Below are 26,136 nucleotides of genomic sequence, written 5' to 3' on the forward strand. Positions count from 1 at the left end.
TGCAGCTTGAACAATGAATTCAATTGACTGACACTGCGATCGCTGGGAGGCGCGATTGCTGCTTGGTGGACGACACCAGGCAGCTAGGCCAATGAAGTTGATAAAAAGATGGTCGGATAAAGAAAGGGAAAGCTTGGATAGATCGAGGGTGGTGGGATTGTTGGGGGTGGGTGGGTGGACGCAGATCGGATGAGGAGGAAGAAGGTCAGACGAAGAGGGGGTGGAGGAGGAGGAGGAGGAGGAGGAGGAGGAGGAGGAGGAGGAGGAAGAGGCTGGCAGCGGGAAGGTTGAGTTGAGTTTGGGGGGTGGAGATGGGAACGGGGCGGCTAGCGTTGGCGCGAGAAGCGAGCCAAAAGAGCCGAGAAGCGCAGTAGAGAGACGCTCCAAATGGATGACGGAGTGGTTCCGAGTGGAGGACGAAGCGAAACAAAAAGGGGTGATAATTAATATTATAGGACCGGATCGCATGAACCGGGATACGATGCAGGAGACTCCCGGAGAAGCTACTATAACCGGGACAAAGGAGGAGGAAATGACCTAGTTGCAAACGAGGTATATTATCCTGAATACCGGATAAAAAACGAGCATATCGATCTAGAAGGGTTTATATCTGTTGGCAGAGTGATGTGAACTGTTCTAATCGGCCTTTCCTATCATACGATGTGATATGATACTCTGCCTCGTAGTCCATTCATCCGTCCAGTTCTTCGACGGCCGCTTGGATCATTCTTCGGGTCCGAGTGGGTCGGCTCAATCGCCGCATCCGGCCGGGACCCGTGGCCTGGTAGCCTGACTGCCTGGATACCTTCATGCCTGAGGAGTATCTCGCAGCCTTCTTCTTCAGGCAACTGACCCCTGACTAACTCGATCGGGCCAGGCCCAGTCTCGAAACATCCCGCCATCCTTCGGCGTACTTTCTGGTGCTGATTGATTATTAAGAACCGGCAGCCAACCCAACGGCTGGCCCCGTTCCGCGCTGGTGTGTTGCGGGCAGAATTTATTATTCGCCGCCCCAAAATAACAATCTCAGAATCTCCTCCCCTCCCCCCTTTCCACCTCTTCTCTCTTCCTCTCCAAACGACCGCTCCTCTCCTCCCGTCATGGATATTATCCTTGAGATCTGGGACACCTTCATTGGTGATCGCCTCTACTCGACTCTTCTCCCGACCTCCCTCTCCTCCTCCTCCGTCGGCCTGCCGGCCTTTGTCAATGCCGCCAACAGCACCTTGGCCCTATTTGGCGCCGCAGAGCCCTTTATCTATGAGCCGGCGACACAGTTGATCCATTTGGAGCCTTCCAAATATGCCTACCTCAGTGCTTGGCCCCGGAATAACATTTATCGCCAATTTACCAGCTTTTTCCTCATCACATGGTATGCGCTCAATACCAGCCAGGCACTCCTTTCCACCCCCTTCGCCACCACCCCTCAGTCTCTCCGAGAGGGGGCGAAAAATATGCGCGCAGACATATCAGAAACTAATTACGGACATGGCGATTGAACTAGGATCTTCGGCCTTCTCGTATACTTCGTCGTCGCAACCGCGTCTTACGTCTTCATCTGGGATAAAACCACCTTCAACCACCCCAAGTTCCTCAAGGGTCAAATCCCCTTGGAAATCAAGCAGGCCATGTCTTCCATGCCCCCAATGGCCCTTTTGACCGCACCCTTCTTCGTCCTCGAAGTCCGGGGCTACGCTAAGCTCTACGACACCGTCGCCGAGGAACCCTTCCCCTACTACAGCATCCTCCAGTTCCCGATCTTCATTTTGTTCACCGATTTCTTCATCTACTGGATTCACCGAGGTCTGCACCACCCGCTCGTCTATCGCACTCTCCACAAGCCTCACCACAAGTGGATTATGCCCTCCCCCTTCGCTTCCCACGCGTTCCACCCTCTCGACGGCTGGTCCCAGAGCGTGCCCTACCACGTCTTCCCCTTTATCTTCCCGCTGCAGAAGCTCGCCTACGTCTTCCTCTTCGGTTTCATCAACCTGTGGACTGTCTTCATTCATGATGGCGAGTACGTCGCCAACAGCCCGGTCGTCAACGGTGCCGCGTGCCACACCATGCACCACCTCTACTTCAACTACAACTACGGCCAGTTCACGACCCTGTGGGACCGCTTGGGTGGTAGCTACCGCAAGCCTAATGAGGAGCTGTTCCGTCGTGAGACCAAGATGAGCGAGAAGGAGTGGCAGCGCCAGTCCAAGGAGATGGAGACTATCCTCAAGGATGTCGAAGGTGAGGATGACCGCACCTACTCTTCTTCCCACCAGACAAAGAAGAACCTATGAGAGAGAGATGTGGCCTTTTTTGCTGCTATCTTCGATCTCTTGTTTTTATACTTTGGGTGGTACAGTGACCCGCGTGTGCCACCAGCTTGTCATTCAGGACCATGTCTGGAAGTGTCCTTGATCTCTTCTCTTGGATCGATTCGGAATATCCTCTTCTGGCTTCTGGCTGCCACGGTAATCTGTGCCCACCCACTTTCCCATCCCCTTCCACCTTTTTTTTACGTACATTACCCATTAATCATGCGCCATGCACATCCCATACTCTGTTTTAATACTTTCCAAAAAAAAAGCTGGCCGGGTGGTCCATGGTCTGCCGCATTGTTTGTACATACTTTTTTTGACCATGGCGACCAGAATGCATTGTGACGATTGAAAGTTTTCCATTATCTCTCCATTATGCCTTCCTATTTATTATGCTTGACTTCTTATCAGCATTGCATGTATTCTATAAATCGTCCTGTATTTGATCTGAAACTTTAATCTAGTTCCACAGAAAGTTAATATGTAACCGTATCGAATCGACTCTATCAATCTACATCCAAACCGCGCCCCTCGTCCATCAGGCTAGCCTAGACCAAATCATACCCTCTACCTCTTAACTCTAAATGCAGCTATGTACTAATCTATCACAACCACACCGATAGCACGACGAGCTCGCACCAAATGATCAACACCCCGAGGTACCATAACGCTCCTACCCATCAATGCCCGTGTCCCTCTCCCACGTTAATGCTAGGATGATGGACTCGATCTGTGCGATGGGTTGTGTAGATCCTGCAAACATTCAGCTACATGGCACTTTATACCCGATATCTTCTAGGCTTGATCATGCTTTACGTATATCTAGCTTCCAGTGGCATTAGGGCGAGCCGTGATGCAGCACTCCACCATATAAGACTATGTTTCCTTGTGTGATTAAAATCGGTGCTGATGCAATGATACTCGTACCTCCATGAAATCGTGAGCACGCTGACGCTGGTGTACAATGTCCAGGGGATATACCACACCAGCCCATCTATCAACTATCAACCATCATCAACTAACATCCTCCCTTCCGGATAATAACACACCTCGATCCATCCCTCACATGAAACCCATTAGCCAGGCAATCCTCCTCCGTAGCAGGCCAAACCTCCGCCGTAAACACACCATCAGTCTCACCGCCATCACCCAGTGCAGGGCTATTACCCCGAAACATTTCAACAACCCGCTCAGCCTGCATCTTATCCCCACATTCCAGGATCGTAAGGCTAGCCTGTACATCCTGCGATAATTCCAGGATCCGGCGGTAGAATATATCCTCGGGTTTATCGCCTTCTTGGCTGATAGCATTGCTATCGATGTTGGTATCGGTACGCGGCACTAGTGCCAGTCGGGGCTCGAAAAGCCGTACACTCCGTGACGTGGTGCCGTTGTGGAAGTCGGAGTGTGAAATGTAGGGTGGATTGGAGATTAAGAGGTCGATTTTGGGGAGTGGTGATCCATCCGATGATTTGGAGTCACGTTCAGATTGTGTGGTATGCTGGGATAGAAGTTCTTCCACGGTTGGAATAGCGTCACCACCGGCGCTGGTACCAGTGCTGGGATTGGCGATGCCATTGCGACGTAGCACATCTCCACGGTGAAATTGAATTTCCTCACGCGCGCGACGATCCAGAACATCCAGGCCGATGTTGTGCTCCAAGTTTCGTTGGGCAAGGTTCAATGCTATGGGACTGAGATCAACGCCCATAATCTGTATACGCTCGAACTGTGGCGCGAGGAGCGCATGCAAAAGGAGCGCTATGCAGCCTGTGCCCGTGCACAGATCGAGGATTCGAAGCGGTCTCTTGCTGCCAGATGGCGACGGGCTATCTTTGCACGTTTCTACCGCCATTTGGCGGACGAGTCTGGCTGCTTCATATGTATATGATTCCGTGTCAGACCTGGGAGATGGTTAGCTTTGCTAGGCGCGTTGAAATTGGCGATATGCCGCCTTTGCGGAAGCGCTGTTTCACACCTTGGGATCAAAACCCCTCGTCGACAGAGGATTTCTAGATCTCCGAATGGTTGGTCACCGAGGATATACTGCAATGGAACTCCCCGTGAGCGCTTGTGGCACATCGCCCGTAGGCGTGTCCGCCATCCTTGTCGTGTCCTCGTGGCCTGGCGGGAGTGTTCCTGAACGTCGCGAACAGCGCGTTCTCGGAGCCATCGGAGTTCATTACGGGCTGAGTCAAGCGACCGGCATTCCTTGAGGAGGATGGGTAGAAGAGAGTTCTCTCGATAGGCCTTGAGAAGTAGTGAGGTAGGTATTCGAGGCATCTTGCGAGGGTGCAAAGTTGCGCGGAGGCTGGTTGACCGATGCCAAGCGTTAACTGGCCAGTTGGTTAAGCTCAGGGACAGGCTCGGCTTCGGATGATCATCTACATTACGAAGATCATTTTTCTTACCATGACTTTGGAATGATAAAATAAAGACGGAGATTTTGCAAATATTGACAATCATTGAATTTCGTATCACGTTAAATGAGTGAAAAATTTGTACTCGTGGTTAAAGACAGAAAAAAGACCAGGTATTCGTAGACTCCAATACACCGCAAGAACATGCAAAAATAATTCTAACATGGCAACGATCCAAACCCCATGTCTATGTCACTCCAAATCAAACTCTTCAGAGTGCCAACAAGGCCCCGGCACCAGCCAAGCCGAGGACAATTTGCCGGGGCATGCTCGTTTGCCGGGGCATAGCAGCATTCTTGGTCGCTCCGGCTGATGAAAAGACGCCAGTGCCTCCAGGGGGGCCGCCAATGCGAGCTCCGGAGCCTACGGCAGCGACAGAGGTCACCGGGTTGGCAACAGCTGTAGCGTCGGGAACCGAGTCGGAGCCGGTGGTAATTTCGAGGACGTTGTTCCCTGTCGAATTGAAGTTCGTGTTGGCCAGGGAGATCTCGTTATTGGCCAGGTCGTACACCACATAGGCGCTGCGCAGGAATGTGTCGCCCAGAACCGACATACTGTCACCAGCCGGGACGATACCAAAGGCGCAGGCGCGCTCGCCGTTGTTGAAGGAGTAGTCGCCCACATCCAGGAGTAGCTCGCTCAAGGCCACGTTGATGGTAGGTGACGAGAAGGTATACGAGACGTTGATGTTCTGCGAGCCACTGCTACACGGCATGAATCCAACTCCGCTCGAGGAATCGTAAGTGACCCCTAGATCATTGAAGATCATCTCGACAATCACGTCTGGGAGGTACGTCAAGGAGCTGCCAGAGTCGAGCAGAACCGCCGCTGGCAGTGCACTGGACGAGTAGTTGGTAGTGCCGGATGAGTTGGTGAGGGCCACGGCAGTCAGGGCAATGATAAACTCAGAGAACCCGCCTCCAAATTTCTGAATGGGCAGGGTTTCCAGAGTGCCGTGGTACTTCTTAGTATTTACACCACCGAACAAAATCGAGCCAGTGTTAGCATCCAAGTCATTTAACCACAAACTGTAGGCACTGGACTTGATCAGTCCTTTATTGACCATGGCCTTTGGGAGATTGGCATAGGGACTTCCCCCGCTCACACCAACTTGAACTTCGTTAGATGGGTATCCAATTCCCAGCACGCCCTCTATACCACCGCATTATTAGCAATCCGCTGTGGTTCATTTAGATTCAAGGATGGCGACTATGGTTCTCACATACCCGGGGAGCTTGACGTGAAGCCAATGCCAAACTGGAAACTCTTTAAGGTCGCCGAGCCGATGGTAAGAGTATCACTGGCATAGTCACCCGTCGCACCAGAGCCATCCGCATAAGTAATATTGAAATCGGAATTTACAAAGGCGTAGGTTGATGAGGAACTAGAGTCGTAGGTGCCGGAGTCGCTGCAGGGGTCGGACTTCCTTTTACAGAGGGTCGAGTTAGGTGCATTGACCCATAGATCACTACTACCAGTGTCCAAGACCAAGCGCAGGCTCTGTTTCGGTGTTCCCAAGGTGACATTAGAGAAGTACAGGGTTTCCTATAATTTATTGTCAGCTATATGTCAAGAATGTTCTAGTGGATGGAAAGCGGTGTTGAGTATAGTATGTTGAAGACATACTTCGTTGTCCAGGGTCTGGGAAATTGTCGAACTCCGTTTCATCCGTCGCACTCGGTCTCGGGCCACGGGATCCGAAACCTCTTTGCGCTGAATACTCATGTCGACGACTGCGGGGACATCTCGCTGAACCAGGTTCAGCTTCCCCAGCGCCGGTATGGCGAGAGTCGCCAGCCAAAGCCAAGAATTCTTCATGCTTGTTCGCCGTCCACCGAGATAGACCGAGTCTCCCCGTAGGAATGTATGGGATCGGCAAGCCGCCTTTCCACTTTTTTTTGCTGATCGACGCGATCCTCACCACTGCCGTTTCCCGAATAATGCGCCGGAAATGGAAATTCGAGATCGCGGGAATGTGGAGATGCGATCGAGGTCTGTTTGAGGGGAGATGGGGAGGGTTCTCAGGTGGGACGGTGAGGGTGAAAGCCGGGGAAGAAGAAGAGTCAGAAGAAGAGAAGACGGGAAAGATGCAGTCTAAGAAGGTCGCAGACATCGATGCGGCGGCTGTGCCGGAGAGGCGATAGATGTCGTATGCACTCTCAAGCCCCAGACAGCAAACTTGGTTGACTGGACTATTCTTCGCTGGGCGGCTTTGGCGCACCTCGGGCCAGCCGGGTAGATTTGACAGGTTCATTTGTTCCCAACGGCCAGTCAGCAGTCCACAAGTGGACCATTGACTTTTCCTCTGTCTCTCCTAAGCGCTGAAAAAGGACCGTGGAGACGACGTGCAACACCTCGGGTAAGGCGCCGGAGAGGGAACCAGAAAGGGGCCCCACCAGGTTGAGCTGTCGTCATCAGCGTGATGGGCGTCTGCAGAAAGGAGTATGGAGGTTAGTCCATTGTACAGAGTGCAGACTACACTCCATGAGACCGCGCATCATACACACATACACCGACTTTCTCACCATCATTATCACGCTGAGCCAGTCCCCCAGAGAACTTGACGGACCTGGAGCAACGCCAAACTCATCTGGCGTACGTATGCAACGTACGTGGTTGGGGTCGGAGGAGTTGCTGATGACGCGGAAGGATGGCGCTCCACCGCCGCCAGCCCGTTTCCGGTTTAGTCTGGTGACTAGCAGAGCCAAGACGCGATTGCTTTTTGCTTTATCCAGACATCGTTACGCTTCATTCTGAAGTCGGACGGGATTTGAGTGATTATTCATGTCATGATTGTAAAGTTACTACTATCAGACTTCACCACGTGGGCCGGAGGTTTTGCGTTGGTCCTGCCGATCTCTAAACTATGTCTCGTATCATCTCGACTTGGAGAGGATCTGTTTCGACAATTTGTATGTGGACGAACCGGCCTTCGTAGAGCAAAGCAGGCTAACTGTATGAACACTGAATACATTCGATTACAGTGTAAGTGGCGCGGGCCATTACATATCGAATATCACTCTGCATATACACTGTAGAGTCCTAACAAACTCCATACTGAGGCATACCCACTTATACCCCTCCGGACGTCCTTACATACTGGATATGGCAGGTGGATCACATCCATACAATTATTCACAATGATCCTCACCGTTCATAGTCTCCACTAATAATAGCCCTTCTGAACCTCATGAATTACTACCTACTTGAGGTTCAGTTTCGTTGATGCATAGCCACGGCGGCAAGTAAGCCTGCACAGCCACGGACCAGGCGGCTACATAACCACTAACCAAACGAGCGACTGGCGGATCTTGGGTCTACCCCAAGGTCCTTCCAAGGTTGGAACGGTCGAGATGAAATATCCAGTCGTGGCAAATCAAATAACGACTCTGCACTCTGTACCTCTTTCTACTATATCCCAAACAATGTAGCTTCTCCTGTACACTGCGTTTTGCTGGAGACTTCTTTGAGGTTAAGCGTATAATCAACCTTGGAAAACATCATATTTCATGAGGCTGGGAAACGCCGCCATCTCCCCACATTTATAAGGCTTAGTCTGCCAAGCAGGCACAAAGTCCCTAGTGCGTTCCATATTGGTCTCGTTCATCCCCGAAATATTGAAATATTGAGCATAGGCCCAAATTTATGCGCTTCGGGACGCCGGAAGCCATGTTCATCACCGGCTACTCCCGACGTATCGGCACCATGACGTAAGACCAGTATAGTATCAGGAGAGAGTGGACTGGTTAAAGATGCGATTTTCTACTGTTCTTGGACTCTAGATCCGATTATATAATACATACGGCCTGCCAAAGTTGCCTAAAGAAGAAACAACTCGTCTTGGCTGACCACCACAGAAAAGTAATGTTAGTACAGTATAGTTCGAGTGGACCCGAAAACGAGACGAGTGGACGCGAAAACGAGAGAAGTGGACGCGAAAACGAGACTGTCTCAGTTCTCAAATTTACAATCCCATCGCATCCCGAACCTTCCGCATAGTCACGTTGGCATTGGCCTGCGCTGCTGCTGCGCCCTGCTGCGCAATCGAGTCCAGGTACCCAGTCTTATCATCCATGATAGAGACGTACCGTTCTCGGATCTCTGTCAGGTGGTGGGTGATTCGGCTGGCCACGTGTTCTTTCAGTGCGCGCAGGCTGGCGCCGTCGAATTCGGCGGCAATTTCTGGGCATGTCTGTCCTTCGAAATGGCTCAGGATTTCGATCAGATTTGAGACGCCGGGTCGTTGGACTGGGTCGTATGTGATGTTGGGTTGGGAGTCGGTTAGGGCGACCTTGATCTTCTTTTGGATGACGGAAGGTGGGTCGGTGAGGATGATTCGGGACTTTTCGTCTGCGTGGGATTTGGACATTTTTGATGTGGGTTCTTTGAGGGACATGACTCGTTTGGCGGGGGCTTGTATTTTGTTAGACGGGGCAATTCTTGCTATTGTAATGGTAAAAAGGGAAGCTCTCACAGATATGGGCCTCTGGGATCGGGAAGATTGGCCCGTACAGGTGGTTGAAGCTGTTAGCTGTATACCTCGAAAACTCCAAATGCTGCCTCTGATCCTCGCCAACGGGGACATGTGTTGCCCTGTTATCAAATTTTAGTTCGCGATATTCTCTGTCTTTCCACAATGGACGGGGAATCCCACCTATGGACGAGGATATCGGCGGCTTGGAGCACTGGGTAAGAGAACAGACCGAGCCGCAGCTGTGCTCGAGCTTCTGCTTGCTCTAAAGTCGTGTCCTCTGGCAACTGGAGCTTGCTCTACATTGTATCGGTCAACGGGCCACTCCAAGCATCTCTAGCCATGCCAATACTTTCTCCGGGGAATGAGACACTAACCTTCCATTGGGTCATTCGTGATAGATAACCCATCGAAGCAACTGTACTCAGAATCCACATCAATTCTGCATGTGCTGGAACCTGCAATGTATTCCGTCAGAGCTCCCATTGAATCATTCAATCCTCTGTACCTCCCACGTCCAGCATGACGAAACACCCCGGCAACCACGCACCTGAGATTGATAAAAGACCGTGGAGCGCTTTGGGTCCAATCCCACAGCAAGTAGCGTAGCAAATGCCTCTCTCCTCCATTGCCTCAATTGCGCAGCATCTTGCGGTACTGTCAATGCGTGTAGATCCACGATGGAGAATAACAGCTTCGTTCCTGGTTTCGCTTCATCCTGTAGCTTCACCCATTCCCGCAGGGCTCCTAGATAGTTACCGAGATGTGGCACTCCAGTTGGTTGGATACCAGAAAAGATGATGGGCTCTTGAGATGGTGGTGCCTTTGTGCTCGTACTATTTGATCGATGCCATAAGGATGGCCGAATCGAGGTGCTCGGGCGAATGCGGCTGATGCGCCCGCCCACCGATCTCAGGGATGTGCTTCCCTGATGGTAAACTTTGGCACTCATTGCCGATGAACTTATGTATGCTTTGCAGAGCAAATAGGATGATTGAGTCAAGCACAATCCTTCGTGGACTTCCGTGCCTCCGCGCCGCAAAACATCCAATTATCACGTGACCGTCTTCGAGTTCCTCATGTCGGTCTGGTCAACTGCTCAGTGCCAATCTGGCATTTCAGCTTATTTGGTGATCGTTCTAAGCTTTTGGAAATAATTGAATTTCAACGTTTACACAGACTGACCAATTCGGTGAAAGACACCACAAAAAGCAGACTCCAGTTCTTCATTGGGAGACGGCAATGATCAAAAGTAGAATACAGACGGGCCTGGCCAGAGCCACCAAAGGCCAAAGGTAATGACGAGATAAAACTACATGACGCCCTGGTGTTTCCCCAAATAAAACACACACGAATTATGCAAAGCTCAAGCAACAAACCAAACCCCTCTACCCAATTTACAGGTTCTTGGGCTCCGCAAATCGCTCGCTGTCCAGCGAATCGAAGATGGTCTCTTTGACAGAGCTGTCCTGTCGTTGTCCGAAACGTGCGAGGTGTGGGCCCACTGTCTTTTGGACCTCGGGGAGGGAGGCATCCAGTGCCTTGCCAGCATCTATTTCCATGAATTAGTCCTGAGATTCCAGTATAGGTTGACAATTCAAGGGTCATCATACCCAAGCTCTCATTCTCCCAGACGTTGGCCTTCATGCCGACTCCATAGAATGCATGTTTCCGAAGGAAGGCCAGCCATGCCTCAACGGCTTGCGGGTTACCATCCTTGATCTGAATCAGGCGGCGGAGGGTGATCCGCTCAAAGTTCTCCTTGCTCTTCTTGTGTACGAAGTTACTGCGGGTCACGGTCCAGCGCTCGGTGATACGGGGGAGGGGCACAGGGCCGGAGACGGGGAGGTTGAGGTAGTAGGCGGCACGGATGGCGAAGTCGGCGAAGAACTCCAGGTTCTGGACGCTGTAGGATCGCAGCTGGAGGTCGCATACGGGGAGGCCGTGTTCCGCCTTCCTCCGCAGGGGACGCAGATAGAGTGCCTGGACACTTCGGGGAAGTCGGGCGTGTTCACCGAAAGCTCCTAACCGGTCGGACCTGGAATAACAATGAGCTACTGCACTCTTCGGTTTTATGGGGGTAGAGACGATGCGATTGACTGACCATTCTTTGACGGGCAATTCGGAGGGTTGTTCCGCGGTCGGGGGACTGTAGCATGAAGCCAATTCCATCAGCCGTTCTGCTCCAAGCACTTGTAGTCTTCCGGTAGTTCATGAGTCCTTACGCGACGGGTGTGGCAGTTGTTTCAGGCTTGGCCTGGGGAGTTGTGGCCGCCTTCTCGCTGGATGGCGCACTGGACTGGCTCGAGGTTGATAGTGAGCGAATGGGGATAGGCGCCTGTTGTCGAGTCGATTAACTTAGATCCAATACCCTGATAGCAATTAACAGTGCTCAACCTACCCACAGACGCTTGCTAGCCCCAATCAAGGAGCGTGTTGTGCTGGGAAACATGGTCGCTGGTGGTTGCAGTCTGTTTGGTGCGGGTTTTTTTTCGGAGTTGGAGGTGATGCGGACTGACCGCCTTCACTGTCGACCATCCCGATCATCCACGGCTACTACGAGCATCACCCAAGGCTCGGTTTTTTGGGGTTGTATGGTTTCTCTGGGGTTATGGCATGTGTCAGCTGTGAATTGACTGGGTTATTGTGGCTATTTCTTATATCATGATGTAGGTGGTGTTCCAAATAGGATCCTGTCTGGTCGTAATATATAGTGACCAACATGCGAGCAACAAAGTCCGAGCAGACCGTTCATAGTCGAACAAACCCGAGCAAAGGGTGGATATACTGGTTTGACGAGCACTTTATATTACACACAGTAGATTCCTACCAAACAAACACCCAGTAAACACTTCAATCAGTAGACTTCCAACTGCCAAAGGGTAACATCGGGTCTCCAACGGTGGGCCAATGAAACCGCACACCAACTCCGCAACATCAGAAGAGCCCACCCCCACCTCTCCCTCGCCATCAATTTTTTCCTTTCTTTCCATAGACATATCAGTCAGAGAAGATCGGAAATCATGGCTCAAGCAGATATCTCCGCTTTTGATCGAGCCAACGAGGCTGTGGCTTTTCTAAGAAGTCGTCTGCCAGAGGGCCTGCAGTCGCCGAAAGTGGCTATTGTATGTGGCTCCGGCCTGGGAGGACTGGCCGATACAGTCCATGCTGAAGGTCGAGCGGAATATGATTACGCGTCAATTCCGCATTTCCCTCGTCCGACAGGTGAGTACTCCCTTTGCACATGGAAGATGATCAATGGAGGAGTTGATGGAGAGCAAGATTAGCTAACTGGTGCAGTTGCGGGACATGCTGGGAAGTTGGTGTTTGGTCTGCTGGGCCAGAAGATTCCCGCTGTCTTGATGGTTGGCCGTGCCCAGTCAGTGAATCCTATGAGGAGTGTCTGGGAGAGATATGGGAAAAGGTGTCGGCTAATTCAAGCATGGATAGTTACTACGAGGGCCATTCTATGGACCAAGTGACCTTCCCGATCCGAGTCTTCAAGCAACTGGGAGTTGATACAGTCGTGTGTAAGTCCACAACAAAGTTCTACCAAGTATCTACGACTGAATGGGACTAATGATCATGATGGACAGTGACGAATGCGGCTGGTGGCCTGAATTCTGACTATTGCGTGGGCGATATTGTCATGCTGAATGATGCAAGACTGCTTTCAACCCCATTCTATCTGAACTAAATGGCTAACAGTGACTCTAGCACATCTTCCTCGCCGGTCTAGCGGGAGTTCATCCCCTCCGAGGACCCAACGACGAAGAGTTTGGAGTCCGTTTCCCACCTCTTTCCGACGCATATGACCTGGACCTTCGTCGTCAGGTACATCAAGCGTGGAAGCAAGTAATCAGTGCCCAGAGCACAAGGAAGCTGCACGAGGGAGTATATGCCTTTGTTGGAGGACCCACGTAAGTATTTCTCTTACTGTGCATCCATCCACTACCATCTCACTGACCGGCCAAAGCTATGAAACGAGAGCGGAGAGCCGCATGCTGCGTATGCTCGGTGCCGATGTGGTAGGCATGTCCACAGTGCCAGAGATCGTGGTGGCGAGGCACTGTGGGCTTCGCGTTTTGGCGTTCAGTCTGGTGACCAACAACGCAGTGCTGGCACCTGTGCCCCGTGGCGATGAGCAATTGCTCCAAGGAAAGGACGCCGGTGAGCTGAATGCCATCATCGAAGAGGGCAAGGCAGGACACGAGGAAGTCTTGGAGGCTGGCCGCAATGCGGCATTGGACATGCAGGTGAGATATCTTGTCCCCACGCGTATCAGCAGATCCATGACTGACGATTGCAGAAATTGGTATTGCAAAGTCTTGTGAATGTCTTTGGGCAGGCATAGATGGTAGTGGTCTCGAACTTCAAGGCCACGCGAATGCCGCCCAGTGTGTATAGCGGCTGGAGAATAGACACTAGCAGACCATGCATAGAGTAAAACGGCCAGTAGAGCGGTCGTGCTAATCTCATCTGATCTTCCGATTTCTCTTGGCTTGCAAACTCTTGTAGAAAGCCTTCTTTCCACTGGTCTTGGTGGTTTGGATTTCGCGGTACTTGCTCTCGAAGCGCCGGTTCTCCCGCTCCAGTGCCAAGGCCTCCTCGACAAAGTTCTTCTTGCGGTCCTTCTTGGCAATACGACCACTGAAGAACTCGGTAGGGCCCTGGATGATGGTGCCAACCTGCGAGAATTCGGGGATCTTGGCCTTGCCATTCTCCTTCTTGTAATGTCTCTTAGAATCCAGCACCGAACGCATCCGGATGAGCTGCAGATCTCTCTTGAGCTCGGGAGTCAATTCGGTCTTGGGGAGGTTGAACCAATCGGGTCCAGCGGTAGCTTTGTCCTGCAGAGTCGACTAGTTAGCGAATGAAGATCGTCACAGAGTCGTTTCTGAAAATCAAAAAGATGATTGTGTGTATGCTCAGAGTAACTATGAAAATGAAGGCTCTCACTAGTGCAGCACAGCCCAAGACGGACTGAGGACGCCGCATCAAGCGCTTAGGCGTTGGGAAAATTTTCCTCATAGCAACGAAAAAAGGAAATGAAAGCAATATAGGACAGCAAAGGTATACACTAACCTTCTTTGTAGCAGACTTGGTCTCAATAGACCGAAGGGAGTTGGACAGCTTCTTTTGCTTGGGATCGATGAGCTGGGCCGAATCAACGGTAGCAATGTCCTCCGCATCCGGACGCATGTAGGGCGCCAGAGTAGAGCTGGTAGACAGCTTGGGAATTCTAGAAAGACATGAGTCAAGTTGCCTCTAGCTAATCGGTTGCATGGACAGCGTACCTCAAGGAAGCGACATCGTCGGCCGGGGCGATTTGGGTATCCGAACCACGCAGTCGGTTCTCTGCTTCCAGCAACAATTGTTGAATCTGGTCATCAGTGAGCTCCACCTCCTCTTGAGATGGAACACTAGACCCCATTGTAATTGTGTCACCCATCCCTGCGAGTCAGGGTTGAAGGTCTCGGAGAATGAAGAAGAGCTGGAGGTAAGTGGGCTTTATAGGAATTTTTTTTTTCTGTTGATGCTCCGTCGGCGCGGACAAACTTTTACCAGAATTCTCTTTCGGGAAGACCTGGTCATGTGATTGCAGAGGTCACAGATACTTTCCTGACTGAGAGGAACCCGGCAGACAAAAGGTACCGGTACTTGTCCCGCACTTCTGGAGGACCTCACAAGATAGCGATGTCCTATTAATGGACAAATATTAATCAATTGAACGTGAAAACCTTGAAATATTAGACTCTCCTCTAGGAGCTCAACTGTACGTAGAAAGTGTGTAGTACTGTACCTGCATCCTCCGTCCAGCACTCGAACTCGAACTTGGGCCGACACGGGCGCAACTTGGGAGCGGGGGCTTGTCCAGGAACGTCAGACAGCTGAAAGAGCAACACCTCACACGCTTGGCACCATCCCGACGCGCTCTCTCCAACAACTCTAGGAAAACGCGCTACCTCTATCGCTGATTCAAGCATACTTGCACCATCAGCTCCGGACGCTTTCGCGAATTCCTGTATACTCCGTCAAGCTCGTCGCCCGTCGCGTCGCATTCGCGGAACACACCAAAGCTCTCCCGAGACCTGCCCGATTACGTTTCCGCCTATCGTCCTCGTGCGCGCAACGCGATTGTATCATCATGGAGCCGGCGCCTCAAGGTAGTGGCCAACAGCAAGGCCGACAGCAGCAGCAGCAGCAACAACAGCCTGTCTATGATATCAGGAATGGCGGACACTACGGTACTGAGCCTCCCGGAGAGTTAGAGGCGGTGATCGCATAGCTTCGGATTGGAGCCCAATTCCCCATGAGAGCATGCGATGCTGCTATTATCATTGTCGCGTCTGTACTTTGATTACATGCTGACTATTCGTTCCAGGTGCCAGCGCAGCGGTATGCCTTTACCCAGCCCGCCCCGATCCGAGTCCTCTGGCGATCGATCGATGCAAGACCCTGGGAAATCTCGAAGCTGACTGGATTTTGAATATGATTTAGCTCTCTGCGCAAGGATACGCTCCTGTCGCTGAGCTGTATACCGGAACCTGGGCCAATGTGAGTCGCTCGCTTGAGCCATTGGGTACCATGACCCTCACTAACACAGAGTCCAGGTGAACCAAGGTCTGCAGGGTACAGCTCGCGATATCTTGACAACTTACTGGCAGCATGTCATCAACCACCTGGAGACAGACAATCACGACTACAAAATCCACCAGTTGCCCCTTGCTCGAATCAAGAAGGTGATGAAGGCCGATCCCGAAGTCAAAATGATTTCCGCCGAAGCCCCCATCCTGTTTGCCAAGGGCTGTGACATCTTCATCACTGAGCTGACGATGCGTGCCTGGATTCACGCCGAAGACAACAAGCGCCGTACTCTCCAACGATCCGACATCGCCGCCGCCCTCTCTAAGTCCGACATGTTCGACTTCCTGATTGACATTGTTCCTCGTGAGGAGGCTACCTCGCATGCTAAGCGCTCTAGCCAGGCAGGTGCCACGGCCCCGGGTCCTGCTGCGGCTCCGGGTCAGATGGCCGCTGCCCAACATGGCGTTCAACCGCACATGGGCCCGGCAGACTACGGTTCTCTGGGTCAACATGGTATGTCGCAAGAGCAGGAGTATCGTCAACAACAGGCCATGTACCCTGGTGCAGTTCAGCAGGACCCAACGGCTGCGTACGGTCAGCCACAGCCTCAGATGTTCGAAGGAATGTATGGTTACCCTCATATGCCCCCTCAGCAGGTTCGTATCCCCTTTTTCCAAGCCCCTCCCGCCTTCCTGACCCGAGCGAGGAACTAATGTCGTTCAGTGAGCCACTAAAATCGAGCACATTTGGTCTTCCAATATTTTGACTCGAGAGCTATGCGTGTGTCTTCTCCGGCGAATACTGTGTTTTTCTTGGTTGTCTGTGATTTTTTTTCCATGTGTTGCCCTTTCCTCCTCTGTCCAATGGACATCTTGTTTTGTTCTTCTATGTCCTGCCAGATTAAGGCAAATCTGATACCTGTAGTTGGAACCGGGAAAGAGGATGTGGTTCGGTCCAGAATCGCAACTGGAGTTGATATTATTCATTATTTCTTTCTTTGGAATCGGATACGATTAAATTTAGGTTGCTTCGTGCTTGACTAAGCTTTGCTAAATCTACGCCTAGAAATCCATACGCGAGGCATTCTCGGCACACCACAAAATCCTCACAACAAGCAGATGAGTGCCTCCCAAGTTATGAGGATTTCTTGAATCGGGAGGAAAGATTCACGAATTTGTCCACCTTGGTCGGCACTTGTACCGTTCGAGTCAACCTGGGAGGTAGCGATCAGCAGATTATTTCTAGTCAATGGGTTGAAAAGAAACGTACTTCTCAAGCAAAATAGGCCCCTGCATGGCATCGACCCGCCCATACTTCTTATTCCTGGTTGAGATGTCGTAGAATTCATCCGCATTCTCGGCTTGCATCAACTGCACCGTTTGTTGTAGCTCGTCGAGGTTCTCACGTAGGATAGGAACGTTCAGACTATCCACGAAGTGTGTAAGGTACTCGACATCCTTGGCAAGTGCGGTGACACCATTAGGATTGATGGATCTGACTTCGGGTGCGAGAGGTTGGGCCTTAGAAGGCAGTCAGTCAAACTGGTATCTGGTAAAATGTGGGGGTATGAACAGGGAAGGGAGGCTTTACCAAGATCATGTTTGCGGCATGACTGAGCGCGTCAAAGTAGATCAGCTCTTTGATTTCCGTGGGCAGCCCGAGCAAGGTTGAGTTCATAATGTTGGACAGGAATCGTGTTAGGGTCTGCATGTAATTGCTGGGCTCGCTGGGAGGGTTGGGTGCCATCCATTCGTATTCTGCAGTTTCGATGAGATCATCAATTTTGGAGTTGACAACCTCGAAGATTCGCTTTTCTGCAGCCTTTTTGTTGCTTCTAAACTTCTCGGTGGCCCTGAGTGCGATGGAGGTACCTGTCGAGTTTTGAGATCTCGCAGCCGCCAGGAGGAGTTCCAGTTCATGACAGGCCAGTTCAAAGTGTTCCAAATTGATCAAAATCTGAACAATTTGCCCAAGATACTGCGAGGAAAGACGCTCCACCAGAGTGTCGCAGACCTTTCGAGAGAGAAGGTCATCCAACGCCTAATTTCGTGATGTTAGGAATCCGTATTAAATTCTGTTCTCTGGATAGCAGCCACTTACGTCCTTTAAGGTATCATCAATCACATTCGGATGAGAAAAGTCGTCATTCGCGAAGAAGTAGAACTGGTTCAAGAAATTTCGAATGTCGATGCAACACAAGGGATACATTCTTGAGAATGGTAGGATACAAGGGAAACTGCTCCATGATTTAGTTCGTTAACGGTCATGCGGAGGTGGATCAGGGAACATCATACACTTGTTCATCCCGTGGCTTTTCAGGACTGTACCAGCTCACGTTGAGCACCTTATCGTACTCTTCCAAAGTCTGGATGGGCATGGGCATGTAGTCATCCGTTGATACGATCTAGGCGCGTTAGTACCGAAAGGTCTTGTTCATAATTCGAGAAACCCCGCGTACCTCTTGGAAATCATCGCTGAACCGCCTCTTAAGTAGCTCCGCGTATTTTTCAAACAGCTTCAGTAGGAAGTCGTCGAAGACTCTGGTGGAAAAGCCCCACGTCTGTTTTGATATGTAGCCGATCAGCCTCGCTGTCTGAATCGACTCGAGAGGGAAAAGGATCCGCTTACGTTCATTGTCTGCATGAAGAGCGCAATCAAATTTTTTGTTTTCAAAATGCTCTCTGCGTTGTCTACTTCGTGTAGTGCCTTCGATATCAAGCCAACCGCGGCCTGGCATGATGAATCCCACAGTTCGTCAATCTATCATACACGTCAGCAAGCCCATCCTGGGCAAAGTCGAGCGATCGAGGAGAAATATTGTGGGGAAGGTAACCACATACGTCAATGGAAGATCTCAAGTCTGGCACGCGTTTCATCGTCGCGCGCTCAACAATTGCAAATCCGGCCATTTCTTCCAACATATTATGAAGACTGGCGCCATCCTCATCGACGAGCGTGACGGAAGCCGGAAGCAAAAGGTCTTTTTGTCGACGCCGCGTGTTTGCGTACTCAATCCTGAACTTGTCCATCTGCCCCAAGGACTGATGGATGTGCAGACACTCGAATAAAGGTGCAAATGGTACCTGAAGATCGTCGTTCTGTAGTAGATCGTACTCTTCATCTTCGTCCGCCACGAGCTCAATGGCAGAGTTCAGGTTGAAATTTTCAAGGTACGGAACCTTTTCCGCGCGTTGTTTTAGCCTGGACTTTCGCTGATCTGTGTGAAACAGAGCTAGCTCTCCGAGAAACGGCGACATTTCTCGAATCCGATACAGCCAGGTGTTCAAATCCGACATGACGGCTTCCGCGATGGCCCGTTGGGTTGCAGGCACCGAACGTTGAATCATCTCCGCAATTTTGTATTGCGTTACCCCTTTTAGATGGACATTTTGTAACTCCTCCAGTGCACGCAAGGCTGCATAATGGTTCTTCTTGGCTAGCAGGTCGTGGACCTGATTTGCCAATCGCAGAACCTCCAGACAATCTTGTATGGCGCGTGATGTTTCGTCAATATTCTGTCGATGGCTCCGAGACTCCACCAAGGCCTTCTTTTGTTCTGCAAGACGCTCTGTACTCGTTTGGATGGACTGGTTGAGATCCAGAATCTCGGCGGTGAGGGTAACGGTGCCTTCTCGGATGCGTAGGAGCGAATTGACCGAGGAGACGAAGTCTTGGTGGTTAGTGTTGCAGATGCTCTCAATTTCAGCCTCCTTGTCACTTGCAAATCGTGATAAAGACTGCAGAAGCTGAGGGGTCCGATTGCCGACGCTGTACTCTCGAATAGAGGGGATGAGCTGCTCCAGGTAGTCTGCGTCGGAAGGCGAGATGATGATCTATAAGCATTATTTGGTTAGCAGGACTCCCAGCCCTTTTAGAAGCATATAGATTCTGACTTGATTCAATACACCCGTGCCATTAGACAAGGCCATTTTTCCTCCAGGCCCAATGCTTTTGTCGCTTGTGCTGCATACACTTGTGGGCAGACGTTGGGGTCACTATCTGGCGCTTATCAGCTCCTCCCATCAGACGAAAGCCCCTTGCCATTTTTGGACTAGTACCCCGGACTAATTAATTTCCGAAGTATAAAATGAAGCCCAAGCTGGAGACTTGCCCGGGGCTTTTCAATCATACGAAATCACACAGAAATCATCAACGGGAACTGTTCTTGTCATTGTATCCACACAGAAGGGCACTTGTAAAGATCTCTGCCCCATTGCAGGCACACCCTGTAGCATTCCGCCTCTTTGGACAATGCACTACCCTGCCGGGTGTCATTTCCAGGACTTTGATGTTCGTGAATATTGATCCACCGCGAATTACTCCTAGATTTCAAACTGCAACAATCCCCTTCAATCATTTCTTCCGCGCTATTTTGTCTATAGGCAGCAGCAAGCCCACAGTATCAATCCCGCGCTCATTGACCCAGTCAGCCGTCTTGAATCTCGCATCGTTGATGTTAGGAATAAGCTCGTCGGCGGCAAACTTGGTGGCATGTCAGGATACCCAGGCAACGAGCGGTTCTTAAGCCAATCATGGACCTTGGAGATCGCATCGTCGAGGGCAACGTTTGGGTCCTACATTTGGTCAGCGAATGATCTCCCTTGAACGTCTGTAACGCGGGTCCCGAGAGTATCGTTGCCTTCAAGAGTTTTGTTAGAGTATGGCGACTCATACGCGACTCATCCTAAGTGACATCGCTGCCTTGTAGGATTTTATCGGCGACTCATACTCAGAAACGGCGCGACTCATAGCTTCCTATAAATATTTCCTCTATCCCCAGTCCTCAATCCCTTTTCTCCTTCTTCAACTCCTCTTTCGCTTTATCCTTCTACCTTCTAAACCCCTTCCTGTCCCATATTTCTTGCGAACCAAATCATTCGACTGCTTTATCTCGCCCGCTGCGTCGTTGTCGTGTTCCCCGGTTAACAAAACAGTCGAACCAACAACTGCCTGACGGTCAAGATTTCTTCGAGCCCACGTAAGTTATGCTTTGTTCATTCGTCAAGTCCCCGACAAAGTCCCTCCTCATCAAGCGCTTTTTGTCTACCCTCGCCGGTTGACCTTGAGTCCACCGAGTTTGGTGAAAGACGCCCCGAGAGTTCGTTAAGATGGTGCCATCTTCACTGCCCCAGATCTCCGTGAATATCATGCCAGTTCATCATCTAACGACTTGATTTAGGAATTCCGCTCTTGATCTAACGTCTCAATTTCATCATGAGTGACCATCATCCAAAGGGCATGCCCGATATTCCGGGACTGGGCCCCGGGGGATCCTCAATTCCCCCGGAAAAGCCCTACCCTCCTGCTTGGTTCACCCAACAGTTCTCTCGGTAAGTTCTCTGACTCTATCCTATCACAATCCTTATGGGATGTTATGGCACTTGAACATGTCTACCAAGTGCTTCAACCGTTATTGTGACACATGGTGCATGTTCAATACATGCGTTCTATGTGAATACAACGTTCCACCATCGGATTGCCTTTATTTCTTCTTGGATTATCCTTCTTGCGACGACAGGGCTAAATGAATTATAGCTACGATCCAAACTGGTGTGCTCTTCCGGCTGTTCCTCTTTCGGCCCAGCGTAAACCCAACTACGCCGAACAGGTTATTCCCAAGGATTTGTGGGCCACGTGCGAGAAGGAATTTGGACCACCTGTTACTACGGAGGTCTACTCACCGGCGATGGCTCGTGCTGCGGATGAGCCTAATCCTTACACTACGGAGCAGTCGTGGGGCCGTGGTATCCCATCTGGCCTCGGGGAACCGCTTACTATCGCCGATTCGATGCACCTGGAGCTTTGCAAAGACTTTCCTTTCATCCTTGAGCAAGCCACTGGCCATGGTAACTCGTCACAGGCCGCTCCAGCAGCTCTTGAGGCCCCTTTGAAGCAGCAAGCTCCAGCTTCAGCCGACCCTAACCTTTGCGCCGTTGTACCATACACCGGCCATGGTAACATTTCGCAGCACCAGCCATCTCCCGCTGCTGCACATCATGGACGGAGTGATCTGGATATTCAACAGATCGCCAGTTTGAACCGTCCTGGTCCGACTTTTGCCCCACCTGGACTTGGTTATTCTTATGCTCACGCCGTTCGGTATGGCGGCGCTCGGTTCCCTCCACCCGGTCTTCCTCACCCTCGCCGGATTCAATTTAATCCTGCTCATCCTGTGCCTACAGAGCCTGGTCACGCTCACGGAGACCCTGGTTCTCAGATCTACCAGGAGGTTCCCCAATTCCCTCCACTCGGATCTTTCAAATACAGCCCTCCTCGCCGCTTCAAAGTGACAAACGTTGATACTGACCTCGAAGCTTTCGCTGTGCTGAGGGAGTTCAAGGTATGTTTCGTCTGGTTTATTTTCGATGATTGATGATATCTAATCATGGGTTCAGGACTACGAAACGACCATTGGTCCTTTCTTCTCGGAGCTGAACACCAAGGGTCAATTCTACATCGGATTCAGCGATCTCAATGATGCACTCAAAGCGGACGAAAAGTTCAAAAACATGAAACTGGACTGGGAGATTCATTACATGGAGGTGGAAGAATTCGATATCGCCACCAATTTGGCATTCCCACTGCCCACAGAGCTTGATGACACGGTCATTGCTACACTTTACTGTGGCCCCCAGTCTGTGGTGAATGCTTCCAATGTCACACTATTCGGGAGGCAATTCCTTGAGTTGGTTGGACCTGTTTATTCCTGCGATCTGATGGAATCCAGCAACGTGGAATATTCTGCCGTGGTTCGGTCCTATGACCTGGAAGTTCGATACCGCCATCTCAATTCAGCCGTCAACGCTATCAGGGCACTCAATGGAGTTCGCACAGAGGTACGTATTGGAAAGCATGATGGAGGAATGCATGCTAAATACACTGTTCAGGGACAAATCATTGAAGTCATGGCTCGCGACAGCGGCCACTTTGCTACTTCAACCAGGGCCCGTCATGAGTATGAGGCTGGCGTTAAGGCCCGACAATCCGGTCGTCGTGCCGCAAGGACTCCCTCCAGCCGCGGCAAGCCTGGCCGCCGTCCCCCACTGACGCCCAGAGGCGAGGAGCCTGCCAAATCTCCTCGCGAACGCGAGAACGAGATCGACCTGAACGAGATCTCGTACGGCCGTGACCAGCGAACTGCGGTAAGTACTCGTTTACGAAGAATTTACAGGGAGAATTGAAAGTTAATTCCTTCTTTTCGTTAATAGGTCATGTGCCGAAACATCCCCGTCAAGATGCACTGGGTAGGTCTTGGTTCACACTCTCCTCTTCTTCTTTGGCTGCATCATGGAAAAATCTAACTGTTTTATTAGAGAGATCTCAAGGGCATCTTGGACAAGAGTAGCGCTGGGCGCTACAATTATTTGTATCTCCGAATGGGTAAGCCATCTCTTTTCGTCCTCATCTCTCATGATACATTTTGACTAATTTCATTTCACCTCTTACTAGACTTCGGAGCAAACCTGAAGTAAGTTGATGAGACGGAAAGGTGTCTTGGGCCATCTACTGACCACTCCTTGTAGCGTGGGCTACGCGTTCATCAATTTTGAGAAAGTAAGTTGGCCCTCTTATACGTTTGGCAATATCCAGCATTCACTGACAGTTTTCTCAGCCCGCCGACATCATCACGGTTAGTTTTTGAATATATTCTTGAATGACTCATTGATACTGACACTGGTTCCAGTTCGTGCGGGCCCGCGCTGGCCGTACCTGGCCTGGTTTCGAGCGATGGACCGACAAAATCGCCGAAATCACCTACGCCGGTAAGGATTTTCTCCATTCTTGATGGTATTCTTCGATGATTGACTCAATTCGTCTTGGATAGATGTCCAGGGAATCGGCACCCTGGTTGAGCGATTCCGGAACAGCCCGATAATCCTCAACTTGCCGGACAACCGGCCAAAGGTAACGATTCTCTTCTCCATCTTCTATCTAGAACAGATACTAACCTTCAATCCAGTTGTTCCACACCCGTGGACCCAAGCAGGGGGCGGAGGCAAGCTTCCCTCCTGTCAACAACTTCTACACCCTGTCCATGGGTGTTCAGCGCAGCCAGGGTGACGCTGGTCAGTCAACCTTGACCTGTATACTGACTTTGTGAACCTGTCACTGATTACTCTTTACAGGCATGTAACGGGGTAATGTTACCCCCAATGTCACTCGCAGGGGTCCCCGCCGACCCTCTGCAGCTCAACAAGCGGCCCCGGCGGAGGATGACCAGGCCAAATAAAGGGCGGACATACGACTACCTGCCCAAAGCCCGGGCTCATCATCCCCGTGGCTAAGGGAAAGAACATAACCCTGTTGGAGTTTGGTGCGTGGAGAAGGATGGAAGGGTGGGAGATCTCTTTGCTTTTGTGTTTCTGGGATCTTTTGATCTCATTATTGATACTTTTCCTTTCATTTTTTATTTTGTTCAATCCAGTGATCAGGGACCGGTTTCATGGTCAATCTCTGGGTACTCATGGTGGCTTCGGTCGCTATGGTTGCCTGTTGAGATGATCTGGCCGTGACCCAGATCTTTTCTTCGGTTATCTTAACTTCACTTGCATCTAGTCCTTTGTATTTTTTACGAGTCATTATTATTTTGACCTATCATGCACGGCTTGAGCGTTATGCTGGTGTTGCATCCATGGACAGTGGTATATTAACTTTTTAGCTCGCCCTCGGCCGCAGTAGTAACGCCTTATCGATGGCGGACTTGGCAACTTCCGCCGCGGAGCCACCCGCAAAATTGTGGACTTCTCCATTTTCTGCTCGACTTTGCTCCTCATCGGACCCCTCGAGCCCCATGGATACGCAGGAGATTCAGGCAGTGCATGCCGTGCTGCATTTGATATCACATCGCAACAAGAATCAGCACCAGCGGGCAAAATGGTGGAAGTGGCTGGCGCGGTTAAAGCGCACTGCTATTGATTTAGGATCTCAGAACGCGAGTGTCGCGATTCCCGCTTCTTACAAGCAGTATCTTTCTGCGCATTTGATTCCGAGGTGTTATTTGTATGTATCGCTCTTTTCTACTCGTGCGGGAGGGTTACTTGACGCAGGCGACGGACGTGGATGCAGAATCTGACTGACGATTGCAACAGGGCATTCTCTACTGTCATCGCCGAGAACCAGTTCTCGACACTGGGAATCGTGCTGATGGCGACTCTGTCCCGCTTTGCCAAGGCAACGGGGACAAGATTGGAGGAGGAGACGCTGCAGCGACCGCGGGTGAAAAAACTTCAGCCGGCTCCGCCCACCGAGGACCGCGGGGAACGCGTGAGTCGCGCTGATATTGACACGGTGCCTTCGTTGGAGCCAAGACCGCAGGTGTCGCGGAAGAAGTCAGAGCAATCAACCTCAGACAAAGACCCTGCCATCAAAAAGTCGAAGAAGACCAAGCGAAAGAAGAACGCCATCGATGATCTCTTCAGTGGTCTACTCTAGGCTCTGTAGCGCGGCACTCTATCTGCTCATTCTACAGGTTAAGTTCGGCATATATGATGATGTCTATTGCGCTATTCTTGGAATGTATCATTTCCGAGATCGAAGAAAGGAGAGGCCAGCACCACCCAGCAGGTTCACTGCCACATGGTTGGCGGTCGCCCACGCCATCGTGTACAAATATTTGGGCGAGAACACCGTCCAAATGAACAAATGTGTTCGCAAAGCAGTACAAGCTGCCATGACGGACATTAGTGAGGTGGCAATGTGGAATGTTAGCAGCGATGCCGCGTTGTGATCCTCCGAGCCTCGTTGGGGTCGAAGCAGATGGCCTGCAGAAACCCACCAGATTGGGCCTGCCCAGTTACTGACGAACGTCAGAATTCCCACCATCACCACACTATAGCTGCCGACTCCGTTGTAGGCACTCGAAAGGTCGACTGAGGAGATCGCATTCGAGCCTCCAAATGCGAAGAATGTTGTGTACTGGAGGATCAACGTGGTGATCGTCACTTCGATCCCTGTGAGGCGCATCGAGGACAGAATCATGGCAGCGATGCGGAATACGAGGAAGAGAGGAACGTTGGTGGCTCGAGATTGGGTCATCAAGAACAGATGAAGAGCCTCGTGGAGGAGCGTATTGGGGACTGTTGGCACACGTCAATATTTTCTTTTATGGGATCAATGGACGGATTTACAAGGAAGAGAGGACTGCTTACTGCGCTTCACGCTCACCGTATGTTGGGCCACGATCGCCAGAACGGCACAAAATATGAGCCCTCCGAAGATAAGCCTTGCCTGCAGAACCAGAGAGACACTTTCCGGCCACTTCTCTGAAGTTTTTGATAAGAAGGAGCCTACCAGGAGCTCGGGAGAGTCGTTTGCTACGAAGTTCAGCTTGAACATGAAGGTC

General features: G+C 51.1%; 13 protein-coding genes across 13 annotated transcripts; 6 read left to right on the forward strand and 7 right to left on the reverse strand.

Moving 5' to 3' along the window:
• Positions 1-1,100: 1,100 nt before the first annotated feature.
• Positions 1,101-2,294, forward strand: N7458_006071 (sterol desaturase family protein; the record flags this gene model as incomplete). Its single annotated transcript, XM_056909453.1, has 2 exons — positions 1,101-1,372; positions 1,505-2,294. The coding sequence occupies 2 exons, from the start codon at positions 1,101-1,103 to the stop codon at positions 2,292-2,294; spliced, it is 1,062 nt and encodes a 353-aa protein (XP_056765157.1).
• Positions 2,295-3,333: 1,039 nt separating this feature from the next.
• Positions 3,334-4,598, reverse strand: N7458_006072 (N5-glutamine methyltransferase family protein; the record flags this gene model as incomplete). The annotated part of the gene is made up of 2 exons (XM_056909454.1): positions 3,334-4,219; positions 4,294-4,598. 2 exons carry the CDS (start codon positions 4,596-4,598, stop codon positions 3,334-3,336), a joined length of 1,191 nt encoding a protein of 396 aa, XP_056765158.1.
• A 348-nt stretch (positions 4,599-4,946) lies between these two features.
• Positions 4,947-6,553, reverse strand: N7458_006073 (pepsin-like aspartic protease; the record flags this gene model as incomplete). Its single annotated transcript, XM_056909455.1, has 3 exons — positions 4,947-5,887; positions 5,962-6,280; positions 6,362-6,553. 3 exons carry the CDS (start codon positions 6,551-6,553, stop codon positions 4,947-4,949), a joined length of 1,452 nt encoding a protein of 483 aa, XP_056765159.1.
• Positions 6,554-6,675: 122 nt separating this feature from the next.
• On the forward strand, positions 6,676-6,879 carry N7458_006074 (uncharacterized protein; the record flags this gene model as incomplete). The annotated part of the gene is made up of 1 exon (XM_056909456.1): positions 6,676-6,879. One exon carries the CDS (start codon positions 6,676-6,678, stop codon positions 6,877-6,879), a length of 204 nt encoding a protein of 67 aa, XP_056765160.1.
• A 1,820-nt stretch (positions 6,880-8,699) lies between these two features.
• N7458_006075 (tryptophan--tRNA ligase MSW1) lies at positions 8,700-10,158 on the reverse strand (the record flags this gene model as incomplete). The annotated part of the gene is made up of 4 exons (XM_056909457.1): positions 8,700-9,148; positions 9,210-9,328; positions 9,390-9,505; positions 9,757-10,158. 4 exons carry the CDS (start codon positions 10,156-10,158, stop codon positions 8,700-8,702), a joined length of 1,086 nt encoding a protein of 361 aa, XP_056765161.1.
• A 445-nt stretch (positions 10,159-10,603) lies between these two features.
• N7458_006076 (mitochondrial 37S ribosomal protein uS10m) lies at positions 10,604-11,658 on the reverse strand (the record flags this gene model as incomplete). Its single annotated transcript, XM_056909458.1, has 5 exons — positions 10,604-10,758; positions 10,820-11,244; positions 11,311-11,355; positions 11,432-11,544; positions 11,608-11,658. 5 exons carry the CDS (start codon positions 11,656-11,658, stop codon positions 10,604-10,606), a joined length of 789 nt encoding a protein of 262 aa, XP_056765162.1.
• Positions 11,659-12,229: 571 nt separating this feature from the next.
• N7458_006077 (purine-nucleoside phosphorylase) lies at positions 12,230-13,560 on the forward strand (the record flags this gene model as incomplete). Its single annotated transcript, XM_056909459.1, has 7 exons — positions 12,230-12,431; positions 12,507-12,585; positions 12,657-12,736; positions 12,803-12,867; positions 12,924-13,126; positions 13,183-13,462; positions 13,516-13,560. The coding sequence occupies 7 exons, from the start codon at positions 12,230-12,232 to the stop codon at positions 13,558-13,560; spliced, it is 954 nt and encodes a 317-aa protein (XP_056765163.1).
• A 121-nt stretch (positions 13,561-13,681) lies between these two features.
• On the reverse strand, positions 13,682-14,640 carry N7458_006078 (Fcf2 domain-containing protein; the record flags this gene model as incomplete). Its single annotated transcript, XM_056909460.1, has 3 exons — positions 13,682-14,068; positions 14,292-14,448; positions 14,504-14,640. The coding sequence occupies 3 exons, from the start codon at positions 14,638-14,640 to the stop codon at positions 13,682-13,684; spliced, it is 681 nt and encodes a 226-aa protein (XP_056765164.1).
• Positions 14,641-15,354: 714 nt separating this feature from the next.
• On the forward strand, positions 15,355-16,507 carry hapE (CCAAT-binding factor complex subunit HapE; the record flags this gene model as incomplete). The annotated part of the gene is made up of 4 exons (XM_056909461.1): positions 15,355-15,454; positions 15,592-15,605; positions 15,708-15,764; positions 15,821-16,507. The coding sequence occupies 4 exons, from the start codon at positions 15,355-15,357 to the stop codon at positions 16,505-16,507; spliced, it is 858 nt and encodes a 285-aa protein (XP_056765165.1).
• A 421-nt stretch (positions 16,508-16,928) lies between these two features.
• N7458_006080 (Rab GTPase-binding exocyst subunit SEC15) lies at positions 16,929-19,756 on the reverse strand (the record flags this gene model as incomplete). Its single annotated transcript, XM_056909462.1, has 9 exons — positions 16,929-17,007; positions 17,064-17,314; positions 17,385-17,834; positions 17,895-18,030; positions 18,089-18,198; positions 18,253-18,354; positions 18,423-18,554; positions 18,635-19,627; positions 19,688-19,756. Coding segments are annotated over 9 exons (2,322 nt in total), but the record flags the coding sequence as incomplete, so codon positions are not given.
• Positions 19,757-21,008: 1,252 nt separating this feature from the next.
• On the forward strand, positions 21,009-23,928 carry N7458_006081 (putative meiosis protein MEI2; the record flags this gene model as incomplete). The annotated part of the gene is made up of 13 exons (XM_056909463.1): positions 21,009-21,124; positions 21,330-22,134; positions 22,190-22,630; positions 22,682-22,936; positions 23,003-23,038; positions 23,108-23,174; positions 23,244-23,262; positions 23,318-23,348; positions 23,407-23,424; positions 23,479-23,557; positions 23,620-23,699; positions 23,755-23,860; positions 23,921-23,928. The coding sequence occupies 13 exons, from the start codon at positions 21,009-21,011 to the stop codon at positions 23,926-23,928; spliced, it is 2,061 nt and encodes a 686-aa protein (XP_056765167.1).
• Positions 23,929-24,585: 657 nt separating this feature from the next.
• On the forward strand, positions 24,586-25,226 carry N7458_006082 (uncharacterized protein; the record flags this gene model as incomplete). Its single annotated transcript, XM_056909464.1, has 2 exons — positions 24,586-24,794; positions 24,884-25,226. The coding sequence occupies 2 exons, from the start codon at positions 24,586-24,588 to the stop codon at positions 25,224-25,226; spliced, it is 552 nt and encodes a 183-aa protein (XP_056765168.1).
• Positions 25,227-25,313: 87 nt separating this feature from the next.
• On the reverse strand, positions 25,314-25,829 carry N7458_006083 (GPI ethanolamine phosphate transferase 2; the record flags this gene model as incomplete). The annotated part of the gene is made up of 1 exon (XM_056909465.1): positions 25,314-25,829. One exon carries the CDS (start codon positions 25,827-25,829, stop codon positions 25,314-25,316), a length of 516 nt encoding a protein of 171 aa, XP_056765169.1.
• Between the last annotated feature and the right edge of the window lie 307 nt (positions 25,830-26,136).

Source organism: Penicillium daleae, assembly GCF_028827525.1.
Source record: "Penicillium daleae strain IBT 16125 chromosome Unknown utg000006l_segment0_segment0, whole genome shotgun sequence".
In the NCBI taxonomy this organism is placed as follows: domain Eukaryota; kingdom Fungi; phylum Ascomycota; class Eurotiomycetes; order Eurotiales; family Aspergillaceae; genus Penicillium; species Penicillium daleae.